This window comes from Heterocephalus glaber, unplaced genomic scaffold (genome assembly GCF_053883595.1).
Source record: "Heterocephalus glaber isolate CG9 unplaced genomic scaffold, H.glaber_assembly_v1.0 deba00001689, whole genome shotgun sequence".
Lineage (NCBI taxonomy): Eukaryota > Metazoa > Chordata > Mammalia > Rodentia > Bathyergidae > Heterocephalus > Heterocephalus glaber.
Genome location: NW_028258414.1, coordinates 7,931,348 through 7,957,585, shown reverse-complemented (window position 1 = coordinate 7,957,585; position 26,238 = coordinate 7,931,348). Strand labels below are relative to the sequence as shown.

General features: G+C 44.0%; 2 protein-coding genes and 1 long non-coding RNA gene across 6 annotated transcripts in view; 2 read left to right on the top strand and 1 right to left on the bottom strand.

Moving 5' to 3' along the window:
- Nucleotides 1–366: 366 nt before the first annotated feature.
- Nucleotides 367–15,286, top strand: Pdcd7 (programmed cell death 7). 2 transcript variants are annotated; one of them, XM_021237068.2, is made up of 5 exons: nucleotides 367–2,163; nucleotides 5,211–5,349; nucleotides 11,806–12,042; nucleotides 12,502–12,665; nucleotides 14,241–15,286. In XM_021237068.2, the coding sequence occupies exons 1-5, from the start codon at nucleotides 1,282–1,284 to the stop codon at nucleotides 14,244–14,246; spliced, it is 1,428 nt and encodes a 475-aa protein (XP_021092727.2). In that variant the 5' UTR covers nucleotides 367–1,281; the 3' UTR covers nucleotides 14,247–15,286. The 2 variants fall into 2 exon arrangements, with proteins under 2 accessions (XP_021092727.2, XP_004855687.2); XM_004855630.4 differs by having other exon boundaries at nucleotides 394–2,163; nucleotides 12,502–12,589.
- The window catches only part of LOC110344126 (uncharacterized), a 17,495-nt gene continuing 1,417 nt past the window's right edge, over nucleotides 10,161–26,238 (bottom strand). The window contains exons 2-3 of one of the 2 annotated variants that reach the window (XR_002386443.2): nucleotides 18,581–18,886; nucleotides 10,161–11,050 (exon numbers count right to left, since the gene is read on the bottom strand). This is a non-coding gene — a long non-coding RNA (uncharacterized LOC110344126). The remainder of the gene's footprint in view (nucleotides 11,051–18,580; nucleotides 18,887–26,238) is intronic. The other variant, XR_002386444.2, reaches the window with a different exon arrangement.
- The window catches only part of Ubap1l (ubiquitin associated protein 1 like), a 27,431-nt gene continuing 16,627 nt past the window's right edge, over nucleotides 15,435–26,238 (top strand). For both annotated transcript variants that reach the window (XM_004855631.4, XM_021237070.2), the window contains exons 1-2: nucleotides 15,435–18,453; nucleotides 25,979–26,230. In XM_004855631.4, the coding sequence (XP_004855688.1) occupies nucleotides 26,111–26,230 (120 nt within the window). In that variant the 5' untranslated portion in view covers nucleotides 15,435–18,453; nucleotides 25,979–26,110. The remainder of the gene's footprint in view (nucleotides 18,454–25,978; nucleotides 26,231–26,238) is intronic.

Here is a 26,238-nt window from a genome sequence, read left to right as displayed (position 1 = left end):
TAGCATATGACCCAGTAATTGTACTCCTGGGCATTCATCCTAGAGGGGTACATACAAGTGGCCTGAATAAAATGTTCATAGCAGCTTTTCATAATAGCACCAAACTGGAAATGACCCCCAAATCCTGCAACAGGCAAATGGTTAAACAAAATGTGGAATATCTACATTGTGGAACCATACTGCTCAGCAATGAAAAAGGAACAATTCTTCAGCAATCTGGATGACTCTCCAAAGGATTATGCTGAGTGAAAGAAGCAAATCCCAAAAGGTTATATACCATATAATTCTATGTATATACCATTCTTTTTTATATATAAAAAGAATGGTATATATATCAGTTTTGAAGGGATGAAATTAGAGAAATCTAGGGTCTGGTTGCTAGGAATGAAGGAGAAAGCGGGGTAAAGGAAGAGAATTGGTATGGCTACAAAAGGACAAACGAATTCTGGTAGTGGTGGGATATTCTATATTTTGACTATCAATGTCAGTATTCTGGTTGTGAGATACTGCAGTTTTGCAAAAGGAAACTGGGTACACAGGATTGCCAGTACTTTGCGGGGGGGGGGGTGTGTTGAGACAGGCTCTCACTATGTAGTCTAGGCTGGCCTCCAACTTGCTGGAATCCTCCTGCCTCAGCTTCCCGAGTGCAGGGATTACAAGTGTGTGACATCACGCTCGGCTCTCCCTATACTGCTTCTTACAAAACTGCATATGAATCTACAATTGTCTCAAAATTGTTTACTCTTAATACAATCGAGGGCTGGAGATTTAGCTCAGTGGTGCCGCGCGAGATCCTGGATTCGATCCCCCCACCCCGACCCCAAATCAAGCCGGGTTCAGGTTTTCTGTGCTCCGTACACACTGGCATTCTTCCACATATCCCTATCTACTAGCATATGCTCTTCTCATCTGAACTGTGCTACCCTCACCCATTTAACTCCTTTTTATCCTTCGGATCTGACTGAAGCCTCAAATGGTTAGGACAGCTTTCCCCAACATCTAAGTCAAATACTCATTATTACACGTCCACGTTTGTCTGCGTGAGTACTTGATTAATGTGTTTCCCCTCCAGACATGTAGTTACACCAAGAACAATCCCAGTCTCAAGCAGTATTTTGAATTAAAGGAACAAAGGCTGAATGGACGCCCATCCCAACATTATGCTTCCGACAGGGCGTGTCGTAAGGCGTCGCGCGTCGTAAACGTTACTTCCTCCCGGAAGACGCTCCGGGTGAACCACTCAAGTTTCCTGTCAGTTTTCAGAGCGTCTTCTTCGGTAACATGGCCCTACCGCCCTTCTTCGCCCCGGGTCGCCCTGGCCCGCTGCCCCCGCAGCCGCCGCCTCCTTCTCCCTTCGGCTGTCCGCCACCGCCGCTGCCCTCCCCGGCTTTCCCGCCGCCCCTTCCCCAGCGACCCAGCCCTTTCCCGGGGGCCTCTGCCCCATTCCTCCAGCCTCCCCTGGCTCTGCAGCCTCGGGCTCCCGCGGAGGCCTCCCGACGCGGCGGTGGCTGTGGCGGTGGCAGTGGCGGCGCCTTCTACCCGGTGCCGCCCCCGCCGCTGCCTCTGCCGCCGCCCCAATACCGGCCCTTCCCGGGTACCGACGCCGGCGAGCGTCCGCGGGCACCGCCTCCAGGCCCAGGACCTCCCTGGAGCCCGCGCTGGGCAGAGGCTCCGCCACCTTCCGATGAGCTCGGGGACGCGGCTTTGCAGCGCCTGCGCGACCGGCAGTGGCTGGAGGCTGTGTTCGGGACCCCGCGGCGGGTGGGCTGCCCGGTGCCCCAGTGCGCGCCACCCCGGCCCAGCCTGGGCGAGGTGCGCGCGCGGCTGCGCGGGGCTCTGCGCCTAGTGCGGCGGCTGCGCGGCCTGAGCCTGGCCCTACGCGAGGCCGAGGCGGATGGGGCGGCGTGGGCGCTACTGCACGCCCAGGCCGCGCCGCTGCGCACCGAATTGGCCGAGCGGCTCCAGCCTCTGTCCCAGGCCGCCTATGTGGGCGAGGCGCGGCGGAGGCTGGTAAGGGTCCGGCGCCGTCGGCTACGGCTTCGCGACAGGACCCGGGAACGCGAGGCCGAGCGGGAGGCAGAGGCTGCGCAGGCAGCAGACCGCGAACAGGAGATTGACCGCTGGAGGGTCAAGTGCGTGCAGGAGGTGGAGGAGAAGAAGCGGGTGAGAGCGGCAGTCGCGCAACGCGGTAGGGGATGGTGGTGGTTTGGAACCCAGGCTTAGCCTTTTTGTTTATTCGTAAAATTAGAAATAGCTAGCTTTCCACTTCGAACTTCTATATTAATTGCCCATTCGAGATGTATAACACACAAGACAAAAGCCCCACGTGCACTGTCTAGTCCTATAAACATAAATTAGATGATTACACAGTTGCATCGCTGGGAGAACAGGTCACTTGTATCCTGCTGTGAAGTTGTATCCACCCATAAATACTCTTAACAGGTGTTTTGATTCCTGTGTCTTGCACTGCTCTAGGTGGTTATTTTCCCTGGTGCTGGACATTGAGCCCAGGCGCCTTTTACTGAGCTACATCCTCAGCTATTTTTATTTCGAGACAGCTCTTGGAGATTTGCCCAGGCTGGCCTCGAACTTCTGATCCTTCTGCCTCAGCCTTCTGAATAGCTGGGATTATAGGTGTGTGCAGTGGCACCCCCAACCCTAGATGATTTCAAGAACACAAAATTGAAGAACTAGGGGCCCTACCTCCAGGAACACTCACACCTGTCAGGAGCATTTCTACATAAATTTGGGGGGAAAATCGTTTCATAATTAAAGTATGACTACAGCTGTCTAAGGCCCAGTGTTGCCTTGCCCGGGAGCCGGCTATGGCGTGGGGAAACAAGGCCGTTTTGCTTTGGGTTACAGCTGAGGCCTCAAAGGCCTGTAAAGCTGTGGCGCTCAACAGCAAAGATAACACCAGCTGAAGACATCCTGGTTCCTTGAGAAGCCAGTAGCAATACAAAAGAGAAAGGTTTCCCCTGGGGAGGGACAAGTTCCTTATCAGCTCAGCTCAGCTCAGCTCTCCTGAGGTTTGAGAAAGCTCTCCTTTCTGCCCTCATCAGCATGAGGTTTGCGTCGGTAAGGGATCAAACAAGAGATCATTGGACATCCTCCCCAAGTCACCTGATACTCCCTCCAATTACTGTGTGTACCACATAAATAGTGGCTATCTCGGAGAGTCTTTATCTTTGCTCACTCTGAGGCTCTGACTTCCCTCCCGACCCGCATATATTTTGAAATTATGTAAGTCTCTATTGTCTTTTTTTGTTTAGCCCTCACTGTCCCCCTTACTAGGCAGTCAGAGGAAATCGGCCTCTGATACACACCCCTATAACTGGCTCATGGCTGTACGAATAGTGATTTCCCCGAATAGTGATTTCCCCGTGATTTGTCTACTGGTTTTACAGCATATATTTCCAGATTCAGCAGTGGTCTTTTTTTTTTTTTTTTTTATTCTGGGATTGAATTTAGGACCTGTGTTTTCTTTTTTTTCTTTTCTTTTTGTTTTTTTTGGTACCAGGGATCAAACCTTGTGTTTTCGAGGCAGGTGGCAGCACCACTGAGCTAAATCCCCAGCCCCGTGGTTTTTTTTGAATACTTTATATGATACTCCCTAAGGTGTTAGTGAAGCATGCAGAGATCATTTTATAACAACCCTGAGAAACAAGAGGGATTTACCCGTTTTACAGATTAGAAATTGAGTCCTAGAGATTAACTTGCCAACAATTGCACAGCCAGTTTGTAGCAGTTTTACTTCAAATTTAAGCCTGAGTTGGCTGATTCCAAAGACTATTTCAAGATAGGGTCAAGGTGAAACTGGAAGTTGGTGAAATACTTGTTTAAAGCATTCTCATGATTTTAAGTGCTGCTGGGGTTCCCTTCCCTCCTCTGTCTGTTCTCCCCAGTTGCATCTGCTACTGCCCTAGAGCCCTAGAGTCTGATAAACTTTACTGTGAAGTGTATTGATAGCAGGCTTCATCATTGCATCCTCAGGAATGTCATTGCTTTAAAGGAGAATGCCTTGCCAGGGAACTCTGACTCGAGGGAATTTGAATCAGTTCAGCAGATATTTAGTGAGGGCCTATTAGGTGCCAGTCCCAGTGCCTGATACCAAGGGTAGAGTACACAGCTCATGGGTCCTTTGGAGGCTTAGAGCCCAAGAGGGATCATGGTAGTATAGCATGGTGTATGTTAGGATTTCAACTGTAGATGCTCAGAGAACCTAGGGAAGGGATGTAGCATCCCCTGGAGAAAGGTTTCCCTGATGATACACATCTGAGTAGAGCTTTTGGTTTTTTTTGGTACCGGGGATCGAACTCGGGTCCTTGTTCTTGCACAGCAGTCGGCGAAACCACTGAGCTAAATCCCTGGCCCTCTGAGTAGAGCTTTGAAAGAAGTGTTAAAGCCCGGTGAGAGCAACAGATGCAGCCCCAATCCAAGTTGAAGAGTGAAAGTGTGCTGTTGGTGCTAATGATGGAAGTATACGCAGAGAGAACTTCAACTGAGAGGATGAGGATATTGGAGATAGAATCCCATGAGGGATGATTTACTGTACATGTGAGCCAACTCCAGAAGAGTAGTGTCATAGTCCTCAAATGTTTGGAAGCTCGCCATGTGCAAGAGGTTCTGGGAACTTTGGCTGGGTATGGTGGTGCATGCCTGTAATCCCAGCTCTTGGGAGGATCACTGTGGGATTGAGGCCAGCCTGGGCTACATAGTGAAGTCAAGGCCAGCCTGGAAGACATAGCGAGACCCTGTCTAAAAAAAAAGAGGTTCTGGGGACTTTAGAGCAATGTAGCAGACTGCATAGGTTTTCACATAGAGTCCCATTTCTCTTCTTCTCCCGGAGCCTGATTTTCATGTTGATAAGTCTGCATTTTTAACAAGCAGGCCCCAACTTAACAAGGTAAGATGGGCATAGATACTCCCTGGACCACACTGTGAGAAACCCCAAGAGAAGCAAAATCCTGCATGGAAGCTGCAGAGAGCTTTTCCTTTCAGAAGGGTGAGCAGTCAGTATAGGGGGATAAGCCCTTGGCAGTGCCCTTGAGAGGGGTGTTGTGCCAGGCCTCAGAAACTGGGGTGTAGATTCATTAGAGTCTCAGCCTTGGGACTGCCTCATCCTCCGAAATCTCACTGCTGGGCGGCTACGAGCTCTGCTGTAGGCTTGTTACTAATACACGGTCTCGTGGGCTCTGTTTCTCCTCCAGGAACAGGAACTCAAAGCTGCTGCTGATGGTGTCTTATCTGAAGTGAGGAAAAAACAAGCAGACACCAAAAGAATGGTAGATATTCTTCGAGCCTTGGAGAAATTGAGGAAATTGAGAAAAGAGGCTGCAGCAAGAAAAGGTAACTATGGCTTTGGATTTCTGTTTACATTTCCTCCCTTTTCCCTCCTGTTGTTTATCCTGATGCCTCCCAACTCCAAATATTTTTGAAAGAAAAGTAATATGTCATTTTTTGGAGATAGGGTCTCACTCTGTAATTCAGGCTGGCCTGGAACTCACCATGTAGCCCAGGCTGGCTTTCAATTTGCAGAGGTCTTCCTGCCTCACCTTCCTGAGTGCTGGGATTACAGGTGTCCACTGCTGTGCCCTCCTTATCTTCACTCTTAGAGTAACTGAACTTGTCAGTGGTAACTTAGAACTTTTGAAGTAGAAAGCTTCAGAAGATTTTTATCCTTAGGTAGCCAAAGTTGAAAAGAGCCAGAGCCAGGTATGGTAGAACATGCCTGTAATCCCAGCACTCTTCCAGGAGAAGGCAGGATCACAGGTTTGCCTTTAGCCTGGGCAACTTAACAATTTAAAAGGGCTGGAGATGTAGGTCAGTGCAAAGGCCCTGGGTTCAATCCCCAGTATTGTGATAAATAGACAGATACAGACAGACAGCTAAAGGAAGGGAGAGAGGGAGGGAACAGGAGCAGGTTTGGGAGCCCAATGCAGTGTCCAAGCTAAGCGTTCTTGCCTCTTATTTTTTTTGTTTTTGGCACCAGGGATCGAATTTGGGACCTTGTGCTTTCGAGGCAGGCAGCGGCACCACTGAGCTAAATCCCCAGCCCCTGTCCAAGCATTCTTTTTTTTTTCTGTCCAACCGTTCTTGGTCAGTTTTCTAATTAGGCTGGCTATGGCTCATCACTTTTGCCACGTGACAAACAAAGATTGCCTGTCCTTGCTGCTCTAGAAAGTGGTTGAAAACTTGTCATGCTCCTTCTGATGCATTTAAATCAAGCCCAAAGCATAGCTATTTGAAGAGATATGAATGATGGGACAGGGTAGAGAGTACCTGCATGTACCATTCGTTCATTCATTCATTCATTTTGCACTGCTGGGGAACTCTGGGCTTTCTCACCGAGCTACATCCTTAGCCCATTTTTTATTTTGGGACCAGGTCTTACCAAGTCATGAAATTACCCAGGCGGGGGTTAAACTTGTGATCCTCCTACCTCAGCCTCCCAAAGTGCTAGGATTACTGGGCTGCACCACCATGCTGGGTTGCATGTCACTTTTAGACTCAGGAGACCTCAGTGGTCTCTTCTTGCCCATTCGTGCTTTCCATTTGCCTGTCTCAGTCTTTCTCTTGCTAGGCTTTCATTTGAGGGCCCTCAGTCTCACTTTGTTATGTTAAGATCTCATTATCCATCAAAATCAAATACACATGCAGTCTCTTCCATCCTTCCTGCTTGGGCTGAGGTGACCTGCCACTCCTTTGCAGTGGTACCTCATGTGTCCCATATCCTGCCTTATCTAGTAGCTGGTAGGGCTTTGACATTCAGCAGAGAGATTTGAGAGCAAGTGCTACTATACCAAATGATCTCCCTTGTGTGGTTTAAAATATAAATAAAAACAATTCTTTTAGACCCTTAAAGTTTTGCTGGACATGACCACTGTACTGAGGCAGGCTCATTTACTGGTTTCAGCATGCAGCAGTAGTGGCCAGTTCACATTCAGAGGTCAGAATCAGATGACGCCACTGTTGTTCTTTTAGAGCACTTGTAAGTCAGAGGGGAGTCAGCATCTGCTTCTCTCTTTCTTACTAGGAAGCAAAACATGAAGCCTACTCTTTTTTTCAGTGATGGGGGCTGAACCCAGAGTCTGAGGCATGCTAGGCAAATGCTCTGAACCACTGAACTAGATCCCCAGCCTAAGGGCTACTCTAATACTCCCCACCCCATAGCCTGCATAAGGTGAGTAATTCACTTGGTAAACTGCCAAGTGAATTTACCAACATGCATTCTCAGTATAAATGTCTTCCTCACTTCAATTCGAAAAGAAGAAATTTCTGGTCATTAAAAATAAGTGGCCTCAGGCTGGGGATTTAGCTCAGTGGTTCTGGCACCTGCCTCACAAGTGCAGGGTCCTGAGTTCAATCCCCGTAACAACAGCAACAAAAAAGCCTCTGGGGTGTTGACGTGAGTGTAAAATCATTGGGTACCTAGCAGCTGGTTGTATTGTGTAGTTAAAAGCAAGTAGCTTTCTGACTTCTCTCTTAAAAGTTGTGTGTACCTCTAAATAACCTGGGAGATGTAAGCAGGGCTACATCCCAAATTGTCTCATGGGCCAGGCCAGAGTTCTCACCTGCACTTAAAGCTGGGGGAAATACTGGAAGATGCTAAGCAGAGAATGAAGTGATGACAAAGAGCAGTGCTGGCAGAGCAGGGAAAGATTGGGGGCATCTAGGCAGCGAGGAGAAGAGGAGAGAGACTGGGAAGTCTGTTGCATTCTGGCAGGGAGAGTATGGTAGTATGAACTAAGTGCATTGGAGAACAGAAAAGGAACTTGAGATAGTGACTGTATGAATGTGTGTGCACATGTAAATAGATAACTCAGGGATGCATCATGTGGGAGCCACAGTTACAAAATGACGTGTGAGTTTCTAGCCTGGTCTGCTGAATGAGTGATGAAACCATTCCAATCGAGAGGGCAAATAGAAACAGGCCTGAGGTTGGTGGGTTCAGTTTGGGGCATGTTGAGTTTGTGGAGATGTGGTACATACTGGGTCACCACGTAGCCCTGAGTCAGAATGACCTAAGGGAGGTTGTATGGCATGAGATGAGGGCCAGAAAGACGAAGTCCTAGAGAATGTCAGAATCAAGGTAGGTAAAGAGGAGACCGCAAAACAGACCCAAAGAGGTCAGAGACAGGAGGGAAAGGTGGTCTCCTTGAAGAAATAGGCTCCTTACCTCCTCCTGGAAAGTGGCAAGTGCTTAGAGTGATTATTTAATCTTGGGTAGATCATTTAACTTATGTGTCCTGGTTTCCTCTTCTGCAAAAGGGGAATACTGATAGCACCTACCTATGAGTCTTGAGAGGAGTAAATTAGTAACAGTGCGTTACAAATAGTAGACATTATTGAAGTGCTTCAAGTTGTTTTCTTTTTCCTACCAAGTAATACAAAGGCTAAGAAACACCTGTGGGAATTAGTACCCAACCAGTCATTAGTGACATCTGCCAGGGCCATTTCAGTGGGGGAGGGGAGTTGAAGCTGGATCAGAAGAGGTTAGAGAGTGAAGGGAGATAAGGCAAGCAGTGAATTCAGTTTATTAAAAGATTGCTTACGGTGAAAAGGAGTGAGAATGAGATCATTACTGGGCTATGTGTGTGGTGTTGGCGGTGATGTGTGACTTAGGGTCCCGGGAGAACCTGGGGGTGTTTAAATGCTAAGTGAAGGAGGGAGTAGGAGGGGAAGGGTCAAGAGAGAAGTGGCCAGATAATGGTGGCCCCAGCTCTCCTGGAAGGTATGGAGATTCAGCTCCAAGGTGGAGGACTTGTAAGTAGAGAAGTACCCATCTTCCTCGGGCGTGAAAGTAGAGGCAAGGATGGGGAGGGAGGCAGCTGGGTGCAGAGTTTGAGGGGCTTCCTGCTTGCCATTGTGTTTTGGGGAAGTAGGTTGGATGGGTTTTAGGAGAGCAATGATGTTTGATGACTGTTTGAAATAAGGGGCATGAGGCATGGGCAAGAGCCAGCCAGAGACCCATGGAAGATGCTTGGTGGGAGGGGCTTTGGAGCAGCTGACAAACTTAATTATTGGCACCAGGTCCCACAATCAAGGGACTTCTTCGAGGAGTATGTGCTGCGGCTAGGGAAGCCCAGAGCGTGGAGCTATTGAGGTTTTTTATGGAGTAGCCACAAGTTTTTGGAGAGAAAAAATGGGAGAAGGATGGAAACATGGATATCTCCGGTCTGGAGGTTTTGGTGAAGCTGACAAGTCTGGGGAGGGGGAGTCTGTTGAGAGGGCAGAAAGTGGTAGTCAGAGAAGAGAATAACCAGGCATAAGCTGCAGAGGTGGAAAGGTTTTTCTGATCATTAAAGTCCGTACTGGACCAGGCCCAAGGGTGTGTTTGGCTGAGGGCGAAAGGAAGAGCGTGGGAGAGGTGGAGGGAACTGAGGTGACACCTGTCCATGGGGAAAGCAAGACGAGGAGTGCCATTCCCCAGGGACTGTGTCAGGGTACCCGGGGAGTCACCAGGGAGGGCTTGAGGGGAAGTGTGAATGGGACCCAGACAGCAGGCTAAGGGGTGAAGCAGCCCACTGCTCCTCAGGGGCCTGAAGGCTCTCATGGGCTGATGGAGGGCCTTGACTTTTTACTAAACCAGGAGATTTTAATAGCAGCAGACTATATGACTTGTAAAACCTATAATATTTCCTATCTGGCCCTTTACAGAAAACAATAAAAGAAATGAAACAAAACCATAAAATTATTACAAAACAACATAGTGGCAGTTTCCATTTGAACTTGGAAAATATTAGCCTGGCAACTTAGTAGAAAGTGAATTTGATTTGTAGAGTTTTCATAATTGAGAATGAGTGAATGTAAATCTGTTCAAGCAAAGAGGTAAGAATATGATCTGGAAAAGTGTTAGCCCTGAAAGAGGAGATGGAGAAAGAAATCCACAACTACATAGCTAGTAGTTGAGGGGGAGGAAACAAAATCACACTTCCAAATTAAAGCTTACAAGAGGCAAATCTACTAAATTTAAGGGACAGTTATTGTAGGGGACTTACCAGCCAGAATTAAAATTTTAATGTTCAAAGTTGGCAAGATCATACTTCATAGGTGGCTACGTAAATTGCTAAAGCCCTGTTAAGATTATTCGTTCAGCAAAGAAATACTTACTATTTATCTTTGTGTCAGGTGTTAAGTTACTGAGTAAATGTGTGGCTTTTTTAGGAAGCAGTTTATTACCATATTCCTGTAGTCTTGAAAGTAGCGTAAACATTTCCACTCTTGAGAATTTACTTGCTAGAAATGATGCATAGGAAGGAAAAAGTAACATGCCTGAAAATATTCCACTGTAGCATTGTATTATAATGGTGTTGGAGTCACAGAAAGGTCCAGGAGTAGGAAGCTTGTTAAGTACATTATGATACATTGATTTGTTGAAATTGAATAGAGACATTAACTATGCAGACTGGAGAAGAACGTGGAGATTGAACATGGCCATATAGAAATTACATACACACTGTTTTGAACTATAGGAACTTGTTAAATGTGGGCACAGAGCTGGGTGTGGTGTAATCTGTAATCTCAGCACTTGGGAGGCTTAGGTAGGATGAACGCTGTGAGTTCAAGGCCAACCTGGGCTGCATAGTGAGTTAAAAACCAGCCTGAAGTACACAGTGAGACCCTGTCTCAAACAAGGAGGAAAAAACCAAACAAACACACAGAAGGAGGGAAGGCAGGCAGGCAGGCAGAAAGACTTAAAGGAAACATGAAGAGTTAAAGGTTGATTATAGTAGGGCAATGGGATTTTTTTTTTTTTATTATTCCTTGTATCTGGTATTACAGTGCTTTGGCAAAAAATCCATTTTTCTTTAAACTCTTCGTACACTAACAGGATGACACCCACCACTCAGCATTGTTTCACCAGGCAGCTTCAGCAGCTGTCCTATTGCAGAGCCTTTGCGGTAGTGAACACAATTGCAGTCCATCCAGTGAAGTCTTTTTTGCCTTAAAATTTTTTTTTTTCTTGATTGAGAAGTCTTTCTCCTTTATACTGACTCTGTGTGCTGCAGCACAGGCCCTGTTAAAATAAAAACTCACTTTGGTGTTCCTGTTTAAAAAAAAAAAAATACATACATATATATATATGAAACTTTATTTAAAATTTCACACATGCACCAAAATAGAAAGCTTAATGAGAACACTTAATGTACTTATCATCAGCTACGAATGATGTCCTTATCACACCAAAAAAAAAGAAAAGGCAGTAATTCCTTGATATTATCTAATGTGTAAACAAATTTTCCCAGTTGTGGCTTTAACTGTGTTGTCTGTGTTATTAGCTGATCTCAAAGTTAAGTCGCCCTGGTTTTCCTGTGACTGAGAGGGCCCAAGATTTTTAATGCTAAAAGCAGGCAAACCAAAACAGCTGGTCATCCCATTCTCCCCAGTAGACTGTGAGGTCAGTGCTCTGGGTTATGTGAGTCTTGTCCCTCAGGAGGTCTGTGCTCCCAGAATGCACCCCTCAGAGGGACAGCTGTCTGATGGACCTGCAGTTGATGATGAGCGAATTCATGAACATGAATTAAGTTAAGACAAGTGCCTCCCTTTAGTAAGCGCTCAGTCCAGATGGACGATCAGACCCAAAGGCTCAATGGTGTGATCCAGGGAGAGAGAGGCCTTTAGGGTAGGTTCAGTGTAACTGGAGATTGAGAAAGATCAAATTGAGCCTTGAAAGTGAGGTAGAATTTACAAATTCTAAGCAAACTCTTGCTGTAGGTAGGACATTGAGACTGCTCATTAGAATACGGATTGTGGAGTAAGAAAAAAGTTGTATCTGAAATGCCACTGGTTCTTTTTGCCCAGGGGTCTGTCCTCCGGCCTCAGCAGATGAGACTTTCGAGCACCATCTTCAGCGACTAAGGAAGCTCATTAAAAAACGCTCTGAACTGTATGAAGCGGAAGAGAGGGCCCTCAGAGTGATGCTGGAAGGAGAACAAGAAGAAGAGAGGAAAAGAGAATTGGAAAAGAAACAGAGAAAAGAAAAAGAGAAATTTTTACTTCAGAAACGTGAAATTGAATCCAAGTTATTTGGAGATCCTGGTAAATTCCTATGTATTTAGTGGAGAAAAGGAAAATATTAAATTGGCAGTGCTACATCATGGGAGATCACATCTTAATCAAGAGGTGGAGGGAACAAATGACATCTTCTGATTGGCAATTCTAGACCATTGGTGGTGAATCAATGGCACATGTGTTGCAGTTGGCCGTTTATTATCATTGAAGCTCTAAAAGGTTTGCCATCACTGTTCTAAACTGTTATCATGGAAGACATGGATACAAACAAAATACCGTTAGGGCTGGGGATGTAGCTCAGTGATAGAGTACTTGCCTAGTATGGAAAGGTCCTGGGTTCCATCCTCAGTACCAGGAAAAAACAACAAACAGACAAAAACCATATTTGATCATATTGTCATAATCATGGGCCCAGCCACTTTTCTTTGAGAAATACACTGCCCATAACAAGCATGATGACATGGTACTGTGCCTTTTCTCTTTCAGATGAGCTCCCCCTTGCTCACCTCCTGCAGCCTTTCCGACAGTATTACCTCCAGGCTGAGCACTCTGTGCCAGCTCTCATCCAGATAAGGTCAGAGGGCCAGGATCTTCCTGTCGCCTTTCTCTTGGGTAGCAAGAAGTACTTGATGAGGCGCTTACTTGTTGAGGTCGGTTAATGTATCTCTTCAAAAAGTTCCCCATGGGTTCATGATGTTGCCAAGTCTCAAGGCTGCCAGGCATTCTTGTTTAGTCCTCCTCATGCTTCAGAAAAAGCTTTCTCCATTTTAATAGTCGAAGGAGCTGAAACTCAGGTTGTGACTTGCCCTTTTGTGTAGCCCTCATGTTGACTTGCAAGCATTGCCTTTATTTTTCTAATTGTCTTCTGGTGCTAAACACACCCAAGAAGAGAAACCCTCCCAAGTATGTGCCAGTGGAGACTGTTAAGACCCAGGCTCACTTCCAAGCTCCTATGGGTCACACCCCAGAGAGTGGGAACAAGGGTCTCATCGGAGTCATCAGTTACTGTGGAGCCAGGTGTTTTTCAGCTCCTCAAAATGAGAGAGCAGACTGAATATAGCCTCAGGCTCTGGCAGCAGTGCTCTTCCCACTGCAGTCTCTTGAGAAATCAGTTGGTAAAACACATATAATGAGTGGCTTCCCCAAGGTAGATTAAGTTTGTTGTTAGTTAGAAGCACTTTGTTGTTTTACAGACTTCCTAAAACATCTTAGGGTCTAGGGGCATTTTCAAAGTGTGATTTGAAAAATCACCAAATGATCACTGAGGTCCCTTCCCAAAGGGCTAACAATTTATGATTCTCATGAAAGAATGCTGTTTAGCATACCAAGTGTATTTCCTGGAAAGAGTTGATCAGTGTAGAAGTTTTAGCTTTGAAATGTTAATACAGTCAGTTCTCATTATTCACACTACTTGTGTTCCGCGAGTCACTGCGAAGGCTGTATAACAATACTGAACTGTTGGTTCTAATGGAAAACACAGACTTAGATAGATTTCTGAGAACCTCTGTTAATTCACAACATTTTTATCAGCTGAGCAGTACCTTGTTTCATATGTATTTCTGTTTCAAGGCACTTTATTTAATATACATTGTTGACTCACAGCATTGACCTCAGGGCTAACAACACTGCCTGAATGAAGCTTATCTGGCACATGTATTTTCTCTACAAGGCACGTCACAGCTCTGGGACACTTAATACCATGACCCTTCGTGGCCATTTGAAACAGCAAAATCTTTGGTGAAACCACAGACATGTGCAAAACAAGGCTCTAAATACCCCACAAAAACGACACTTATTTCCAGTGTGAGAGCTGAAAACAAGGCACAGTGAGGGTCACCTCGTTTGATCTCAGCTAAGAATGTGTATTTAGTGACTCAGATTTTTTTTGCCATTGTTTGTATCTTAAAAGTATCCATGAAATCCCCACAAGTGATGATTTAGGGGCTACAATTACATTTTAGTGAGTAGGCAGATTTGCAAATACAGAACCTGAAAATAATGAGGATAAACTATGTTACTGAGTTATCCATAAGATTTTGTAAGTTCTTCAGAATTTTTTTCCCCGAAATGTGAGCTTTCGCATAATTCCTAAAAATCAAGTTTTGTAGTAAGTTAGCATATCAATCATTTGAAAGCTAACTTCTAGGAATAGAGTATTTAGTTGCTGAGCATCTTGCTTGGAAAAAAGTGGAAATAAACCGTTCCTCTATAATGTTCTTGTTAAGGCATGATTGGGATCAGTTCCTGGTGCCAGCTGACCATCCCAAAGGCAGCTCTGTTCCCCAAGGATGGGTCCTTCCCGCGCTCCCCAGCAGCGACATCTGGGCATCTGCCGTTAAGCTGCAATAGGATGGAAGCTCCAGACGTGTGGTCCCACCAGCGCGCTCTCCAGCTCTGAGGATTAGTGATGCTGCCTTCTGTGCTGTGCACTGCACCTCAACTTCTAAACACCGTGTGGTGTGGCTGTAGCCTGAAGTTATACTTTCTTCTGCTCTGTCCTGGCCGGGGTGCCTCTTGAATCAGGAGATTGATGTGATTCTTTAGGAAAGGACCGAGGTGAACCGAGGTTATTACCATAGGTGGTGGCTTTGGTTCAACAAATTTGTCTCTGTTCTGAGAGGCTTGGTCCTGAGTGACTTGCTGATTTACCCTACCTTCCTTGTGTGTTGATGGGTAAGTACTCTCAATACACTCGGATACTCAGTAACATGTGCACTAGGTAGGCTTGGAAGCCCTTTCCCCCAATATTGAATGTAAGGGCAAGCTTGGTGTGAAACCTCTGTACCTTCCGACGCAGAGGGTCGTCTGACTCCCAGGAGTAAAGGCCAAAAATTTGACCTCCATTTTTGTTAATTCCAATTTTGGTGCAGCTTGCAAGACTTGTAGTTAAGAAGATTGCAGTGGCTGCAGTCCAGGCTGACAAGAGATGAAGGCCTAGCCTTATGGAGAACTTAGAAAACCTTAAAAGTACCTGAACCCACACTGCGTCATGTTTCAGTGTTCCTCATTTCCCCATCCTAATGCAGTCACCTGTTATTGAAGTTCCTAGGGGTCTGGTTGTTCAGGATCTCCAAGGACAGAAGTTTATTTCCCTGTGGGATGTGGGACCTTCCTTGACCTCACTCAGTCATGGTAGGAGCTGGTATAGCCAGGAATTTTTAAGGAACTCAAGGTTACAAAAACATCCATGTAGTCAAAGTTAGGAAAAAGCAAATAAAAATGATAAAATTTATTTTTAATATTCACTAATAAATGCTGTTGTGCTCAGTCATTGTCAGCTTTTCATTTTGTTTTGGCTTTTACTGATTATTTTGTTATTTAATTTCCAAAAAACTAAATAGCATTTTTATTTTCTAGTTTTGAGAGTTTGCCCCAGTTTGTTGCCTCTCAAAACATTTGGCACATTTCACTTTCTTATTTCTGAAACATTTTTCACTCCAAATCCAAATTTATTAAACAGGCATTTGCCACAGGACAGTGACTCTTAAACATCAAACTTTGTCTGCAGAATCTGACTGTGGGTAAGCAAGGAAGGACACCATCAGCTTGTCACTGGAAGCCGTTCCCTGCAAGATCCTGATGCTTCTGTCCCTTTTCTATTTGATTTGCCTTGTTTAATCTCTCCGTTATGCATCACAGGGTTAACAGGGAATGAGGGTCCCAAAATGTGTCTAAGCTCACAAACCATAAGTTGGATGTGATTAGTCTCTCAGTCTCACAGTCCTTTGTGCCTTTTTTGTTTAAAATCCCCACCATTTGCTCTGATGAGATGCAGGAAGAGACGAATAAGAGATGACTTGTACAGTGTACCTTTGGTGTCTGGGCAGCCTTGCTACAAAGACATCTGCATTGACAGAGGCAGAGACTCAGGAAAACTCAGGCAACAGAGACCAAGCAGAAGGTGACATTTAGCTGTGGGTGGACAACTAGTCCTTTCCTCTCATTTTACTTTCAGGGGATTTTTCTAAAGTAAACATTATTTATATTAGGTTTTTGCTTTATTGCCTGTGTGTTGGAGTGGCAACAGCCCCTATTCTTTTACAAGTTTAGAGAAAATAGAATCTTGAATGAATTTTAAGAATATGAGTGGTGGTGTTATAAATATCTTGTCCCACAGTCTTTTTTTTTTTTAAGCTTAACTATGGAAAATCTCTACTGTATCCAAAAGTAATAATGATAGTAAGCCATGATAGCACATGCCTTTAATCCCAACATTCTGGGAAGCTGAGGCAGGAGGATTGCAAGTTTGAGGCATGCCTGGGCTACATACATAGTGAGACTCTGTCTTAAAAAAATAGTATAACAATTTTTTCCATATACCTATCATCCAGCTTCAAACAACTCATTGCCAATCATATTTCATCTATATCTCCACAATTTACCCTGGATTTTTTTTGGGGGGGGGGGCGGGTGGTGGTACTGGGGATTGAACTCAGGACCTTGTGCTTTCAAGGCAGGTGGCACAACCACTGAGCTAAGTTCCCGGCCCTACCCTGGATTATTTTGAAGGAAATCCCAGATAGCAATTTACTTCACCCAAGAATATTTCATTATGCAGTCTTAAACTTTTAAATTTAGCCACAATACCATTACTGCATGTGAAGAAATGAATAATGACTCCCTAATACCAAAATTACTCCATGTGTTCAGACTTCCTTTTAATCCATTTTACATTCTGTTCAAACACAACCTGTGCATTGTTGGTTGTTACATATCTTCTCTGATAATCTAGTTTCCCGCCCCCTATGATGCGCTGTCATGCTTTCTTTCTTGAAGAAATTGCATCATTTTCTCCCTGAGTCTGGTGGATAGTCTCCAGTTTCCCAATTGCATGCTACCATACCAGGCCCTCCCTGTCCCTATATTTCCTATAATTCAGTGGGTAGATAGTGCTGTGAGTCCAATATGGTAGTCACAGCTGATAAGCACTTGAAATGTAAGTAGCTTCAATTAAGATAGGCATGACACATGGCTCACATGTTTCTCGGGTAGCACTGATCTAAAGGCTTGTTCACATTTAGATTGGAATTTTATGGAAAGATGCTTTATAGATGTGGTATGTATGTCCATTTTGGGGGCCACTCTCTTTTTAGGGTGTGTGTGTGTGTTGGGGATCAAATCCAGGGCTTCACACACCGTAGGCAAGTACTCTACCATGGATCCACACCCCCAGCCCAGTGCTTATCTCCTTATGATATGAGAATCCACTAATACTCAAAACCCAGATTCATTAATTCACTAGGGGTTGAAAAATAGTGATAATTGTATTATTCTTTCTTCATTTATTAGCTGGAATCCTTTTTTTTTTTTTTTTTTGGTACCAGAGATCAAACTTGGGTCCTTCCGCTTGCAAGGCAGGAGGCCACTGAGCTAAGTCCCTGCCCCTAGCTGGAATACTTCTAAAAAGAGAAATTTCCCCTTACCAATTATTTGGTTATCCTTGGGTACAGTTTGTATAGGAGAGCAAGAGATAAATAATTCCTTTTATTTACTAGTTTTCAAAAGTAATGAGCTTGGGGCCAGGGATTTAGCTCAGTGGTTCCGCCGCCTGCCTTGCAAGTGGGAGGGCCCGAGTTCAATCTCCTGTACCAAAAAACAAAACAAAACAAAAACAATGAGCTGGTTCCCTACCATCCCTCAAAGGTGGCCGATGGCTTTTGCTTTTAAATCTCATTATAAACTTTGCATCTAAGCATTTTTCTTTCAGCCCCTTTTCTTTCCTGATTGTCCCATTTTTGGCCAGTAGGGGTCTCTTCAGCTCAGCTCCTGAGTTCCCAGATACTCCCAGAATTCTATTCTAAATTTATCTTGTGGATTTGCTGCCCCAGTCCCGGAATCAGGCGTTTTTTAGCGGCAGCGAGCCCTGTTTCTCTTCAGAGGAAGAGCTATTTACAGGCCACAACCTGCGTATTAGAGGTGTTCGTTTTTACTGCTGCTTCTTGGTGGTTCTTTCTTATTCTTCAGCCCATTTCTAAATCATGTCCTTTTTATAAAACTGTTACCTAAATTTCTCCATATACTGAACATGAATGGAGCGAATAAAATTCATACTAACCAGAAATATACCAAATTATTTGCTGACTCGTTGCATCCTATATGCAAGAATACTCATTTTCCAGGAAAGGAGGCCTGGAGCTGTGAAAAACTTAACAAAAGCATTCATTTTTAAAAAAGAAATTTGATAAAATGGAAGAATATAAATCTATAAGAGAGATTAATGGTATGTTAAATACTAAAAATATTTTCCTCCCAACTGGTTGAGTTTATGATGTCGAAGAATTTGCTCCAACAGGCTAACCAAATTAATCGCCCTAACACCATTCACATTTCCATATGCATGTGACTTCTGTAACAAGAGGCTTAGCTGGGATTATTCCATCTGACATAGCCATTCACTTCTGAATGTTTTGTTCACAGAGAAGATCTGGGAATTGCAAGGTAAGTACAAAGTACATCTTGTTCCATTTAAATAAGTAGGATATGCAATAGATAAAAAGAATATGAGATTAAATGAGATATTTCCAAATAATTCTTTAAAAGTTTAGAGCCAACAAATTATTCTTACATAATGAGCTGTTTAGCTTTGTGTGTATCCATGCAGTGGTCCCCGACTTGGCACATCTGGCCATCTATAAAGAATTTATTTCCAATGCAGATTCCATTTGCTTTTTGGAATAAACTGTTTCTCACGGTCTCTGAAGCAGAGATTGAAGTCTTTGAGGTGTTAGGATGTGTAACTATGCAGAACAGCAGACTTTTCTCAGCTTTATTCATGGTTTCTAGAATCAGGATTTGGGAGGTAATTTTTCATTTTTCAATTTCCAGGTACTGCATTAGGTGCTGAGGACAAGCAGACAGGATTCCTGCCTTCCTGGAGTTTGAAGGAGAGGAGTTTCATGATTATACAGATAATTAGAATCATTATTTATAGCTACGATAGTACTATAAGGAAAAGTACATAATAATTTGTATTTTTCATTATCAAAAGTTTTAAAGTACCTATTGAGGGTAACAAAATATTCCATAACCTAACAATACTGGTTATGACAAGAGGTGTTAATCCAAAAATCATCTGAGAATGTACAGAGGAGCTGGGCATGGTGGTGCACACTTATAATCCCAGCACTCGAGGGCTGGGGATTTACCTCAGTGGCACCGCACCTGCTTTGCAAGCACAAGGACCTGAGTTTGATCCCCGGTACTGAAAAGAAAAAAAAAAAATCCCAGCACTCAGGAGGTTGAGATGAGAGGATTATAAATTTGAGGATAGCCCAAGTACTTTATAGGAATGGTTCTATGAGATTATGAAGTAGGAACTTTTTCTTTCAAACATGATTCTAAAATGTGATTAGGTGAAATAATAGGAAATAATGTCATGTTGTAAGGGTAAAAATTATTTCAAGTTACGGGAATTTAGCTCAGTAGTACTGTGCCTGCCTTGCAAGCACAAGGTCCTGAATTCAATCCCGGTACCAAAAAAAAAAAAAAAAAATTCCAAGCTGGATATAGTGGTCCATGGTTATAATCCCAGCTACTTGGAAGGTTGAACCAGGGTAATTGCAAGTTTAAGGCCAGTTCCGGCAACTCTACGAGACCCTATCCAAAAAAAAAGGAGTTGGAGTAGCTCAGTGGTAGAGTGCTTGCCAGCCATGCTTGAGGCCCTGGGTCCAAGCCCCAGTACCTGGGAGGAGCAGAATGATTATTCCATCTACATAGGTATATGCTAGTTCACAAAATATACTATGTTAACTTTTTTTTTTTTTTGGTACTGGGGATCGAACTCAGGACCTTGTGCTTTTGAGGCAGGCGGTGGCACCACTGAGCTAAATCCCCGGCCCCTGACAAAATATACTATGGATCACAGTAATATATATATATATATATATATATATATATATATATATATATATATATATATATATTTTTTTTTTTTTTTTTTTTTTTTTTTTTTTGGAAAGTTACTATAGTTCTGGACCTAACTAACCCACTACAGGACTTACCCTGTACATAAGGGGAAGCTTTTTTGAGAAAGTAATGTTTTAGGTAACAGTTTTTAACCAATTGTGAGGAAAAGAACCTAGGGAATATCTGGGGTGGGTCAGGAGACCATGATAAAGGCTGGCATGGCTTGAGTGAGATGGGAGGAAAGGCTAGCTAGACATGAGGCTTCATGAGAGTAAGTTTTATTCTGAAAGCAGCTGAAAACCATTGAAAGGTTTCAAGCAAGATACCGGCTTTGTTTTGTGTTTTGAAACGATCACTCTTGCTTCGATGTGTGGAACAAACTTAGGAAAGTGGAGCATGAGAGGGTAAAGGAAGCCATTGTCCAGGTGAGATAGCGGAGCTGGGGTCCTGTGGTAGCAGGGGAGGTTGTGTGAATGGCTGGGTCCGCAGATTTAAGAGCTGGCACTTGGCAGAGGATCTCAGGTGAGTGGTGGGGAAGGAGGGGAAGGTGTGAGGGGTGAATCTTCCTGGGCCGTGATTGCGCTGCTGCTGTACCTTGCAACCAGGTGCTCTGGGGAGGAAGAGCAGTTTGTCGGGGTGGGAGATGCTTTGTGGCTGTTGTGTTTATGAGTTTGATCTCAGAAGAGACCGGACATCTGTGAATTACTGATAGCTAATGGAAGCTGTGGGCAGGGATGAAGTCTCAGGAAGAGTACAGTGCGGAGCTTTACAAACAAGCCTCCCTCGTCGTCGCCTGGGCACCCCAGACCAATTGCCACAACCTCCACTCACTCCACGGCAGAGGCAGCCCAGGGAGCACAGGCCCCTGGGCTGTGCTTTGAAAACAGCCCGGCTCTCCTGATGTCCTCCACCCCTCAGGTCTCCAGGGCTGCCTCTGCCTCCTGACTGAACTGAGTCTGAACTAGCCCTTGTTCAAGTCTTCCCCAGGGCTGAACAATGTGTGCTTTATTTTCAGCACTAAGGATTGAACCCAGAGGCTTCACATTGAGCTGCACACCCAACTCTTTTTTAATTTTATCATTTATTCAGAGACAAGGTCTTGCTAAGTCACCAAATTGCTCAGGTTGGGCTTGAACTTGTGATCCTCCTGCCCCAGCCTCCCAGGGTGCTGGGATTACAGGAGTGCACCATCAGTCCTGGTGACCATTTCAATCTTAGTGCAGACAGCTTCCTGGTACAACTATCTACCTGAGTCAAGCAGCCTCTGTCCCTGGCTCCAGCTGTTCCTTTCCTGGAGTCTTGCTTTCCATCTGACCCTTTCCCTGCTCACAGGCTGTTCCCCCAATCCCTCCAGGGTCCAGTCAGTCCTTCTGTGTCCTAAAGTGTCCCCAAGCCCTATAAGGACTGGAACACTTTCCAGAGGCACTCCTTGGGGTGGGCTGGCAGTGAGCCCTAATATCTTTACCTAATGATCTACACCTCTCATTTTGTACTTAGTGAGGTGCCCTCATTTTAAAATATGTTCTAACTGCCTCATATCTTAAACTATAGCCCTTGCTTCTCTTAAAAGATATATTCCTTGAGACCAGCATGGTGGCATCTGCCTATTATAATCTCAGTACTCTGGGAGGCTGAGGCAGGAGGATTGAAAGTTCAAACCCAGCCTGGGCAATTTAACGACTTAGTGAGACCATGTCTCAAATTTTGAAAAGGGCAGGGGATGTACCTCAGAGCAAAGGCCCTGGGTTCAACCCCTAGTACAGCAGCAGAGAAGGAGGAAGAGGAAGAGGAGAGATCCCCAGAATCCTCCAGTTGCCTTAGAAGCAGATACAGGGCTGAGTAGGAAGACCTCTTGGAATGCAGGTGCTGGGTTGAAGATGGGATGCTGACAGGCAGTTCAAACCTGAGTCTCAGTAGATGAAAATTCAAATGACAGCTGAACATGTGAGCAGTAAATTAAGGATGCTGACCATCCCTGTATCCCTTGTGACACTGGGAGCTTCAGCTGCCCTGTCAGAAGTGGCCAGTGGGGCAGCTAAGTAGCTGGCTACATGGAAGCTGCCTGATGCAGTCCCTGGAGGCAGCAGGGCACTGGCTGGGGTGGATGACCCTCCTGTATGGGAAGACGCTGATGAGAATAGACAGGCGAGGGAGGGGTGAGGAATTACGGGATTTGCCCCCTGCCCTCATTTGACCTGTCCGTGCTGCATCTGGAGGATGCGCTCCTGCAGGGAACAGGCTGACCGTACCATGAACCAAGAGCAGCTGGCTTCTGCGTCACCCTGGCAGGGGTGGCAGATTGTGCTGAGCTAGCAGCACACACTGATCAGCCCTGGTTGTTTGTAAGGTGCCTGGCTGTGCTCAGGAGTCTAGGTTTATGTTATACTTATTTGTGAGCTTAAATCTGGTGTAAATGAGGATTCCCCCCCCCGCCCCTTTTTTCTTCATGGAAACAAACTTGATATTTAATCCCAGGCACCTGTGAGTATTATTAAACTAAGGATAGATACTACACTTGACTTTAGCTAAAAGCTTAAAAAGTGATACGTGAATGGGTTTTTAATTCTGGGATTTCAGCTTTAGTAGACACTGTTGATCAGTGGTTGGGAGTTACAGATGTTCACATCCTCATCGACACTTGACATCATTGGCCTTTTTTTTTTTTTTTTTTTTTTTGGATACTGGGATTGAACTTGGACATTGTGCTTTCAAGGCAGGTGGCAGCACCACTGAGCTAAATCCCCGGCCCATTGGCCTTTTTTGTATTAACTATTTATGGTTGTGTGTGCATTGCGGTAACTCACTGTTTTATTTTGCATATGCCTGAGAATTAATGAGGTTAAACAAATGATCATATGTTTATTGCCTACTTGGATAGCTTCTTTTGTGAAGTGCCTATTAAAATTTCTTGCCTTTTTCATTGTTTATAAATGTTCTTTGTATATATATGATGTGAGTCGATCGTTTGAAGATGTGTTGTAAATATCTTCTCCCACTCTGATTTTTTTTTATACTCATAAATCGGAGCTCTTAACTTTAATGCATTTTCTTCATGGTTAGTCCTTTTTTGTAACTTATTTAAGAAGTATTTGCTTGTTCCAAGGCCTTGAATATAGGCTCTTATTTTATCTTCAAGCTTTGTTATTTTATCTTTGGCAGTGAGGTCTGCAATCTACCTAGGATTTATTCTTGTGTGTCATGTGAGGTAGAGATCAAGTTTTTGTTTGTTTTTGTTTTTCAGTGCTGGGGGTCGAACCACTGAGTCACACTCTGAGTCCCAAGGTCTTCTTTTGATTTGGGTTTTTTTTCCCAGGTGGATGTCCAGATGATCCAAAACCATTCATTGAAAAGAATTTTCCTTTTCCTACTGCTCTACAGAGCCAATTTCGTTATAAATCAAGGATCCATATATGGGTTTCATTCTGGACTTTCTTTTGTGTTCTGTTGGTCTCTTTATAAAGCCTAGTGTTGCCACCACAGTCTTAATTCCTGTAACTTTAAAGTAAGTCTCAATACCTCATAATAAAAATCTTCCACTTTGGTGCTTCAAGATTTCCCTGGCTTTTCTTAGGCCTTAGCATTTCATTTCATTTTAGGATTAACTTGCCAATTTATACTAAAAATGTGATGGAATTTAAAAATTTGGGATCTGTAAATCAATTTGAAGAGAATTTATATTTTTATAATACTGAGTTTTACCATCTTTTGAACATGATATATTCCTCCATTTAATGTTTTGTAGTTTTCTGTATAGCGATCTTAAACATCTTGTGTTAGATTTAATTATTGATGATTGATGTTAATACTCACAGTATATTTTTAAAATTTCAATCACTGATAAAGTTCTTTGTTTTTGAGACAGGGTCTTGCTGTGTAGTTCAGGCTGGCCCCAAACTGGTGGCAATCCTCCTGTCTCAGTCTCCTGAGTGCTGGGACTACATGCCCAGCTGTAATGAAATTCTTAAAAGATGCTATTTAACATGGTTTATTGTTCATATATACAGATATAATTTATTTTGTCTATTTGTATCCAATGATCTTGCCAAATTACTAAGTTTTATTCTAAGATTCTTTTGGATTTTCCTCATCTAATTATGTCATATAGAAATAATGGTTGTTTTCTCTTCCTTATTGTTTTCCTCCCTTTAAGCACAAGCTGGTCCGTCTGCTGAAGAGAAGAGCTGAGGACTGCTGTGTCCCCTTTCTCATTTCCCATCTTAAAGATGTCTTTCACCACTGAGATATTTCCTATTGATATTTCACAGATTCTCTTTGTTCTTCTTTGTCTTTCTCTCTTCTCCTTCCTTCCTTCCTTCCTTTCTCTTTCTTCTTGATACTGGGGATCGAACCCAGGGAGTCCTGAGCTATTTCCTGACTCCTTTTCATTTTTGTTTACTGTGAAGCAAGTTCTCACTAAATTACCTAGGCTGGCCTCAAAATCACAATCTTCCTGCCTCAGCCCTCTTGAGTAGCTGGGATTTCAGGGATATGCTAGCATATCTTTGCTGAGATATTCTTCATTAGGTTAAGGAAACTACTTTCTGTTTTTAAGTTGCTAAGGGTTGTGTTTTGTGGTACTGGGGATTGAACCCAAGGGTGTTCTACCCCTGAGCTACATTCCCAGCCCTTTATAATTTTTTTTTTGTACTGGGGATCTAACTCAGGACCTTGCGTTTGCAAGGCAGGCGTGGTGCCACTGAGCTAAATCCCCAGCTCTATAATTTTTTATTTTGAGACAAAGTTTCACTAAGTCACCCTGGTGGGACTCGAAATTGTAATCTTCCTGCTTCAGCCTCCCAGAGCCCTGGGATTACATATATGTGCCACCATGCCTGGCCTCATTGTTTCTTTAAATTTTTTTTTTTTTTTTTTGGTACCGGGGATCAAACTCAGGTCCTTGCACTTTCGAGGCAGGTGGCAGAGTCACTGAGCTAAATTCCCGGCCCAAAATATATAAATGCATGAAGGAAAGCACATTATCCTCAGAATTATGTTGGATTTGTTGATGTGAACAGGATCAGGACACACTATAAGAATTAGTACAAATTTAGATGCTCACTGTAGGCTAAATCCTCATCTGTAATGTATTTTCCTTTCCAAAAAAAATCACCATTCTTTTTTGTTTCATGTTTTTGGTACCGGGGATCGAACTTGGGTCCTTGCATTTGCACAGCAGATGGTGAAACCACTGTTGGCTGTTTCTTAAAATTATGAATGTCTATTAATTTTATTAAATTTTTTCTGCCTCTATAATGAGCCAGAAAACGATTTCTGAGCAAAAAAGGTTTTTCCTGCAGCTAGCTGACCTAACTGATAAAGAGCCACCCCAGCTCATACCCCTTCCCACACCTAACACACGTCCTCCATTGTTCTCAGGAAGTGTCTGTATCCAGGGTACTTTTCTATCAAATCATGTAAACTAATGTGACTTCCTCAACCTTGAACTGATGATAAATGCCTCGCTTCTGTATTCCCACCCCTCTTTCCTAACCCATATAAACCCTCTTCACTGCTAACTCCTGGCTGATCGCTTTGTGGAGAAATCCCCAGTCAGTCTGCTGGCATAATAAACTTGCCTCCAACCTCCAGGTGTGTTCTCCATTCTTCTTGGCCTGATCTTGCTATACCACTAAGAGCTGCCACACTGTGGAATGTCCACTACAATAGAGATATATGATTATATAATTTTTTATCTTTATTCTGTTGATTTTTATCTTTACTCCTATTGAATAATTTTAGAATGTTAAGCTAATCTGTCATTCCAGGAATAAGTTCAGCTTGGCAATGTTACATTATTTTATCCATAATTATTTTTGTTAAGATTTTTGCATTTGTGTTCATGAGAGAGTGGTTTCCCATTTTATTGTCAAGTTTGGTATGAAGATTTTGATGAGGTCAAAATGAATTCAGAAGTATCCCTTATTTTCTTCTTTGTAAGACTTTGTATAACTTGGTGGTGTTTCTTCTCTAAACAGAGAGTTTAGGTGACAACTCTTGTGATATTTTAGAGCCAGTGTTGTGGATCTAGTTTTGATTCATTTCATCTTTTCCTTTCTAGTGGTGCAGGGCCCAGCTAGGTGACCACACAGGACAGTGGTGAGGCCACTGGTTCTCAGGACTCGACACCCTCTTCCTACCACTGGGCAGCCTGCCTGGCCCTGTCGAGCCATCTCCACATTCCTAGGACAGGATGAGTGCCCTGGATGATGTCCCCTTCAAGGTGCCCAGGGGCTTCGTGGTCAGCACAGAGCCTCTCGCTGAACTAGAGCTCAGTGTCTCGGCCTGCAGGGAGCTCCTGCTGGGTTCTATGGTAAGTGT